Raw genomic sequence first — 8,208 nt, 5'->3', positions numbered from 1 at the left:
AATTTACCCAAAGCTATTACACTCACAGGAGCGTTTGCTGGGAAAGGGACAGGAACTGATGTTGATGGACTAAATTAAACGACCAACAAAAGATGCAATGTGGAGTAGGTCATTTGGATTAATTGAAACCTGGGCATCTACGTCAGCAGGGAACGCTACAGTCCCTAACCACTTATTATATATTTTACTCTGGAAAATGTCATTAGTGATGGTATTTTTCATAACAGAATGCTTTGGTTGCATTGAAAAGGTATACCCGACTTTTCCAGAATGAGTACATTGTGAATGAAAACAAAGTATAAAACATAAAGTGCCGTTTTCCAAAAAGCATTTATTACCAAACACACCCGATGGTCACTCTACCAACGAGAGTGGACCTGAAACTTGAAACATTTTGAAAACAGTCCAGTATCGCTCGTAGTTCTAGATACAAACATATCTATAGGTGGATTCACAGTTCTCTATTATAATCAGAACACCAAATGGATACATACATTGGATACATACAGCATGGCATGAAAAGTACAGCACCTGTAGAGGTCAGCTGATTTAGTTTTTTTTTTTTTTTTAAAGAAATCATCTGTTTCTATATTCCACTTTAATTGTAAACAGGTTAAAATAGATTTGGGTAGAATCTTAAACCCTCAACAGAGTCATCTCTACAAAGGTGGCCCATCTTCTCAGCCAGCAACAACCTGGACATTGGGAGTGAAGAAGGCAAATAAATTACAACATGACAAACTGCAGCAACAAAGAACTATAAAATATGAGACACAGACAAGTATTTCACACTTCTACACCATGACGATAAAGTAAAACTGACTGACATGACTAACTTACCGCTCTTTTGACAGAAGAACAGAGAGACCCAAGAGCTTTGCAAACTCCTCTGCAGTCAAGGAGCCTTTCTCTGACACCTGTCCATGACAGGAAGAGATACAGAATTGGTTATAAATGTATAAATGTGTAGTTGAACGCTTGTTCACACTTGTTGGAGCAGTGTCTGTACTGCACAGATTGTTCTTGGTTAGAAGAAAGCAATTGCTACTTATTCACCTTTTTTTCTGTTGTGAAATAACTGTCTGTTGACCAAAATCAGCTTAGTTTAATGCAATCCATAAATCAGTACCACAGATTAGATTACCTAGTGAAGTCATTTAAAGGAGTAGCCAACTTAGCCATTTAGTATTTTCCTAGCAATAACAAGGTTAGACAACTTGCAGTAATTTCCCTGAAGTTGGTAGAGATATATATAGAATTATACATTTTTGTGCTATAAGAAAGAGTTCATGTTAAAGTCTATGCTGTGCTGGGAGAAGATCATTTGCTGACATTAGTGGACTGAGTTTTTAAGCTTACTCTAGCCAGTGTTTTACACTAGCTTGCAGTGTGGCAATAAAGGGAGGAACTGAGTAGAGTCTAACCAATATCAGAGTTTTTAGACCAATACCGATATTTGATCATTTAAAAATCTGATATACTGTCCAGTATTTTTAATTTTTCTGTCAGACACTCAAAACATAAACAGATTTCCCTAACATTTGTTATCTGTAGTTATTAATTTACTTGTTTGCCCAATTCTGGGCCGATCAGCTGTTTGTTGTGTTTGTGGTTCCAAACATACATCGCAGAACGCTCTCTGGTGAACGAACTGTGCAAGCTCAACACTCATAACATGTTTGAATAGTGTTTCTTTTGTCTCGTCTTTAGTTAAAAAAAAAATCAATTATCAGCCATTATAAATGCTGACCCTGATAGATCAGCAAATAGCCAAGATCACCAATATCGCCACAACAGCTCATCTGGCTCCATCTCAACCTCTCCTCTAATGCCCTTATACAGACCTACAGTTCTTATCTAGGCAGCCCATCATATGCTTTCTCTACAGCCACACACAGTCCTTCTGATTTTCTCTATAATTCTCCATCAGGACTACACAGAACAGTTAAGGGTTAGACCCACTATGTAAAGCACCATGCATGCTAATTTTTGCTTTCTGATTCACCAGCTGTCCTTCATCCATTCTCCCTTCCTTCTGATTTTCTACATTCATCAGCTCCTTCCATCTTAGCACATTTTCCATCTCTATCCTTAATTACCCTAACCTGCTGCACATCCTTTCCAGCTTGGCCTCTCTGTCTAGTGAATATATACAAGTCCTTTTCCCCTTCCTTTGTGTCCAGCTTCACATAGAACCTACTATAAGTCTTTTCCTTTGCCACCTCTCTCATTGCCATATGCTCCCAATACGCCTGTCTACTTTCTTTATTTCCTTGATTATCCCAGTTTTTTCTTTGCTAACCGCTTCCTTTTCATGACAAAACCCTTTAAATCCTTTAAAAAGATGCCAGCCAACATACTGTTTTGGGCAAATAAAAGGTTGTTACATGTAAATTGCTTTACATTCCTATTCACAGCACCTTTAAATTATTTAGTTCATTTTGATAAGTAGTGGAATGTGATGTTTAGTCACCCTAAAGCATGATAACGTCACAGACTGTATTATGATTGTAACAGTTAAAGCTTACATTGTCCAGTGCTGAGGCTATCATTTCCTCTTCACTGTGAGACTGCAGCTGGACCACCATCACTCCGCTATCAAACACACGCAACCTACACACAAGATGAGATATGAGAAAAAAGGGGTTAAGTGTGCATGGAAGGAATAGAGACCAGTTTTAGGGTTTTAGGCTGTTTTATTAAATATTATAGATAGTTAAAATATGGCAACTAGCTTGTAGTGCTGGGATCAACTTTGTACGCAAACAGTAAAACAAGCCAGTTTTTTTTTCTGAAACTGAGAAGTAACAGGAAATGACAGCTGCGGAGGCCTGGACAGCCCTTCAATCAACAGGAAGCCCGGCAGGAAGAGCCTGGCCTTTGTGAAGTGGGCACCAACCTATCACTATAGTAACATAGCCTGTCTCTATTCAAATTAATTTAGTGCACACCTAATTTAAAACGGAATACAAAGACAAATGCAACTCAAACTCACCTCAACGGGAGCTTCAATGACTCAAACATTTTACACGCATTCACCAAATCTTCTGGAGATAACAGCTGTGGAAAGAGGAAAAAAAATAACCAAAGATGTTTGTGTGTAGTGTGGAAGTACAATGTTGTGTTACAGTTATGTGTGCATTTTCGAAGAATTACCTCCATCCCTCTAGCACGGTTGACGAGACAGTACACCTCTGTAAGAGCCATCATACCTCCACGTTCCTGTGAGAGTGGGGAGTGGGAGAAAGAACATGAGAGAAAGAGGATCATGAAGAGAATAAAATAAAAGCAAGTAAGTAAATATAAAAGGTATCTCTTTCCTTCTGTCCCCCCCCCCCAAAAAAAATAAAAAATAAAAATCACACCCACCTCCAGAGGGGCCTGCAGCATATCCCCCAGTTGCTTAGCCAGTTGCAGGTGATAATGTGTACCGGATCCATGTGTTTCTCTGGTAACAGGGTTAGCAATACCCATGCTCAAGAGGTATGCCTTAAACCGTATTGTCTATTGAATAAAACATGAGAATAAATAAAAAACAAGCTGCTAAAAAAGTTATTTTAGAGTCACAATTTTCTAAAACGCTAAGGTAAACATAAAATGCAATAAAACGTGTTGTGTTAAATTTGTGCATCAGATCTGAGATGAGATGATTCAATAAGATGTGAGGAGGATTACGGTACAGTGACTTGAAGGTACACATATTATCCTTCATGTTTCTGTCTCATCACGTCAGCAAACTCTTTACCTCATCTTCTGTTATGTCTCCCTGCTTGTCTTTGATCTTGTTGGCTATAGATCTGGAGAGCTCCACCATCTCTTTGGCCTGTTAGGAAGAGAATCATGAAGAAAATCCCACTAAGGAAAGGAGTTTTACACAGCTCTGCTATTTATGATTATATAAATTTACACATTTGTCAGTGGATAACTTAAAGCTTCCCTAATTCTGTTATAACTCAGCAACTATAGAAACATGTAAACATGAAATGAGAGCTTCCTTACCTTCACCATCAGCTTACTGAGGTCCTCAAAGGCCTGAAAAGCAGAGACTGAATGAGTAATGGCTTTCAAAATTGTTGACAATTAAATAAACCACAAAACTTCATGGCTGCAGATATAATTTAAATGTCATTCCACAGCAAACCCCCCACCCCTGTAGCTGGATATAAAACATACTTCCTAACTTTAAACCCCATTTTTGTAAAAGCTATACTTGCCATGTATTTGTATCTGTGTCATTTGGATTAAATCAGTATTTTTAAATATTGATATATCATATAATGTATTCAATAGAGGTTATATAAACAACTTTCCAGATGCCTTCCAGAGTATCACAGTGGCTGTGGTCTACTTGCTTTGCAATAACGTCCAATGTTGACAAGTTTTTACAGAAGAAAAAACTAATAAAAAATGTAAAAAAAAAAAAAAAAAAAAAAAGTCCAAATCCAAACCACATTTATTTTAAAATATATTTACAGTTAATTTAGTCAAAATGACTTTGGTTAAATACAAGACCTCAGCTAAGGGTTTCAAGGAGATGGCGATGGATTTTATACATAACTCTGCATCAGAGAGAGTATACCATAATTCCAGTTCTGGCCCATTTCTCACTCTTATTTTTCCCATTACCTCAGAAATGTTTTTGTCTGTTTCTTTCCTCTTCTCCTCGATCTTCCTCTCAATGCCAACAATCCCCACTGCACGTGTCTTTCCTGCCTACGTGACCACAAAGGAAAAGAAAAAACACACAATCAAGTTAAACACCGGCAACATGTCTCAAAGGACAAGGAAAGACAAAAACAAACAAAAGAAATCCAGGAGGGAACTCTTTGTGGTGGTCAGTTGTTGTTATGGTACATAAGTGAATTTTACTGACCATTATCCTGTTCAACAAAAAATTAAGTAATGTACTTTTTGGAGACACATGACCTAATGCAAGTGGAATGACTTCTTGCACTAATTTCTGTAAAACATTAAATCTAATTTGATGCATATAGATACTTAAAAAAGAACGTTGGAAAAATCAAAATGTCAGGCAGTAATTCTTACTAATTGTTAAAAACTGAAAGGTACAAGAATTAAGTGCCTACGCTGCCATCATGTGGAACATATCTTACACTGACAGTGACTCCAACCTTCATTTTATCATATACTGAACTGTTACGGTACATGGAAGTTGCGTTTATACGCTGGTGAGTGAAAACAATGTGCCACCTACACCTAAAAATCCCCATAAACATAATAGAGCACAAAGGACAGATGGTTATCAGTGAGGAAACACGGTGTGCTCTTTTGTTTCTAACCTGAGATCCAGTTCCTGTGGGAATGGGCTGTGAAACTGGTGTGTTCTCCCACCTTTTCTTGGTCATCTCTTCAGTGAGCCTTCTGTAAAACTGCAAGGAAAAACAACAAAACGAAGCCATGTCAGTTCCAAGTCATCAAAAAAAAAAAAAAGAAAAAAAAAAAGCAGTACAAAAAGTGAAAATGAGGAAGTTGAATCACTACCTCAATCTGCCCATGTTCCTTAAAGGATAGCTTGATGTAAGAGTACTTGCTGTATTGGTATGGACCTGGCTCCTTGTTGGCAGGTACTGGATGCAGGTGGATAACTATTTTTGCACTTAAGAATAGGAAAGACCAGTAGTTAGGAGATACATATTTTTTTGTACTAAATTTAAGTTAGTGTATTTATATGTTCTCTGTGAAGGTTCTCAGTCATCCAGGTCATTGTAGTCTAAGGAGCTTGGAAAGAAAAGCTTCTGGTCTTCTTTAAGTTTCTTGAAGGAAGTCCCCACCAATTGCTCCTTAGAGTATTTATTAGTTTACTCTCCCCATACTTTTTTATTCTGTAGCTGTTACCACATCTCATGGTGTAAGAGTGATGCTTGCCTCTTTCAAAGTACAACTAGTGAGATCATCATGTTTTGATCTTTGTTTTCACTACATATTTAGTAGCAATGGAGCCTAGTTAGCTCTCCTATCTTGTCCCTTTTGTCTTACTTCTCTCTTGAAGGGCCATTAGATTAATAAATAATGTAGGGTACAGGGACCATGCAAATGCACTCTTTGTCAAAATGCAAGCTATTAAATTCCAAGACTTGGTGAAGCTTAAAACAGCGCAAATAATGTATAAAGTAAGAAATAAATTGCTTCCAAAAGAAATCTGTAAATTGTTCATAGAAAGAGAAAGTGGGTATAACTTAAGAGGGAAATGGAATTTAAAAATACAAAGTGCTAGAACAACTTTAAAAACGATGTCTATCTCAATTGCAGGAGTTAAATTATGGAACAGTCTAACAGAAGAAATAAAAGACAGTAAAAACATAAAACAGTTTAAAGTAAAATATAAAAACCTAATTTTAAATAAGTATAAGAATGAAGAAAACGGGATTAACCCAGGACGGTAATGTTGCTGGTAATGGTGTTGTGGTTCTTTTTTTGGTTTTTTTGTTTTGGTTTGTTTGTTTTTCCATAACTTGTGTATCTGCAAATATACACCTTCTGTATTTTTCATATGAAAGAAACTATACTGTGGTGGGGCTTGCTAATTTCTTGTTTTTGATTTATGTATGTTTTGTTTTGTTTTGCTTTACTTTTGTTTCATATGTTGTTTGTTTAATTTAAGACAAAAAAAAAAAATTAAATGAATGAGAGGTAAAACTTGAGGGGGTAGGGACAAATAAGTAAATACTTCTGCCTACTCCTTTTCAAACAAATAATGGAATGATATTTTGTAATGATTGTGAAGGCACATGTTTGAAATGTTTGAAATAAAAATGAACTGAACTGAACTGAATCTATCCCTTTGAAGAAGTGAGGCTCCATAAATGTTAATGAGGTACGTATTATTTCTCAGTTGCAGTGAATAGACAGAAAAATAAACTGTAGAAAACTAAACAGCAGAAAGAAGAAGAGAAATAACAATTTTAACATAAACCAGTGACACACTCTGTGGCCTGATCAACCCTGGCAGGGCCTCCTTGGATGAGGGTGTCTAGTGATAATGGCCGAAACGCAGATGAATCTAAAGTCTACTACTGACGATGTGTCCCAAATTTTAATATGATAAGATAGATCAGATCTCTAATTTCTAAACCAAACCAACGAAGAAAAAAATGGCAGATTAGCCGGCGTAAAAGACCAAAAGTTGAGGCACACTAGATGTGTGCCGCTGGTAAAGTTTCTGGGCTGCCTTTCCTAATAACAGCCATCCCTCAAGATTCTCTCCATTTAAAGCAATGCATTATCAGGGATTGTAACATCTAGTCCTTTTACTGAATCAGTAAGGGGCAACACAGATGCTATTTATAATAATTTGGCAGTTGTCTATCCTAAATAATTTAGACCTTTTTGCTCTTTATCACACTATTTATGTACAAAATCGACATGATGCAACAGATAGACTATTGAATCAGTAAACATTAGGAGTGATATTCACAATGATTTTAGTGCATTCCTGATAATTTTTAACTGTCTTTGTTGACCATTGCAGTGTGCTTGAAAAAAAAAAAATTCAGCAGTGTTTACCTCTTTCCTATTCCTGCAGCCTGCTCCTCAAAGTAGATGATCTGTGACAGGGGCATGGCGATGCAGCATTCCTGGAGACAGCAAAGGCAAAAGGAGCCATCATATCAGCAATAGGCACCAGCTGGCACACAAGTTGGGTAGTTAGGGTGTGTTTAATGCTCCCTTACATGATTTTTGATATCCCTCCAGATTAAACGATGGGTGCTCAGCAAGGTAACTCCGAGATCCAGCTTAGCCTGTACAATGACACGAAAGACTTGACGTTACTTACTTGCGCAGCTTTCCGAGTTACAAACACTCCCCCACGGTACATATGCAACCACATAAAGCAACAACTCTTCATCAGCATCTGACATATATGGTTTTTGTAACAGTAATATGGTGTAAGTTTTAGCCACCGCGTTGTGGTACCAGGCTGTTAAATCACAAAGCAAAACGATACCTTATCATCACCGTCATACAGTCTGACACCTCGCTGCTGGATCACTAAAGTTTCGTTTATTTCTAGGAGCCCATTTGCCCACGAAAACCGGTCCATTTTTAAGAAAAACAAGAACAATTCAGGTCGCACTTCACTTCTTCTCCGCTAAGACTCATCTTATGTTTTCTTCCTGTATGCTGTTCAAAATTCGCCTGCGATAAAAACCAAAATTGATATTATAATATAAGCTAAAGTCAACTGAA

The 8,208-nt window shown here is 37.2% G+C and overlaps 1 protein-coding gene across 1 annotated transcript; it reads right to left on the bottom strand.

The window, feature by feature from the left end:
* Nucleotides 1-311: 311 nt before the first annotated feature.
* Nucleotides 312-8,155, bottom strand: vps36 (vacuolar protein sorting 36 homolog). Its single transcript, XM_084942435.1, has 14 exons — nucleotides 7,967-8,155; nucleotides 7,692-7,760; nucleotides 7,525-7,595; nucleotides 5,503-5,617; nucleotides 5,301-5,390; nucleotides 4,627-4,713; nucleotides 4,000-4,032; nucleotides 3,746-3,823; nucleotides 3,370-3,504; nucleotides 3,157-3,222; nucleotides 2,996-3,060; nucleotides 2,529-2,613; nucleotides 841-917; nucleotides 312-695 (listed from the first exon to the last, which is right to left on the bottom strand). The coding sequence occupies exons 1-14, from the start codon at nucleotides 8,060-8,062 to the stop codon at nucleotides 614-616; spliced, it is 1,149 nt and encodes a 382-aa protein (XP_084798561.1). The 5' UTR covers nucleotides 8,063-8,155; the 3' UTR covers nucleotides 312-613.
* Between the last annotated feature and the right edge of the window lie 53 nt (nucleotides 8,156-8,208).

This window comes from Perissodus microlepis, chromosome 10, assembly GCF_051167445.1.
Source record: "Perissodus microlepis isolate ML-2025 ecotype Zambia chromosome 10, ASM5116744v1, whole genome shotgun sequence".
Taxonomy (NCBI): Eukaryota; Metazoa; Chordata; class Actinopteri; order Cichliformes; family Cichlidae; genus Perissodus; species Perissodus microlepis.
Note: the sequence above shows the minus strand (reverse complement) of the source record. Positions and strands in the feature narration are given on the sequence as shown.

Excerpts from the sequence above, each read along its gene's own strand:
- vps36 (XM_084942435.1), bottom strand. The coding sequence starts at position 8,062 with ATGGACCGGTTTTCGTGGGCAAATGGGCTCCTAGAAATAAACGAAACT. Across the intron at positions 7,761-7,966 it reads TGTATGACGGTGATGATAAG|GCTAAGCTGGATCTCGGAGT; the intron begins GTATCGTTTTGC and ends GTCATTGTACAG. Across the intron at positions 5,391-5,502 it reads AGGAACATGGGCAGATTGAG|TTTTACAGAAGGCTCACTGA; the intron begins GTAGTGATTCAA and ends TTTTCCTTGCAG.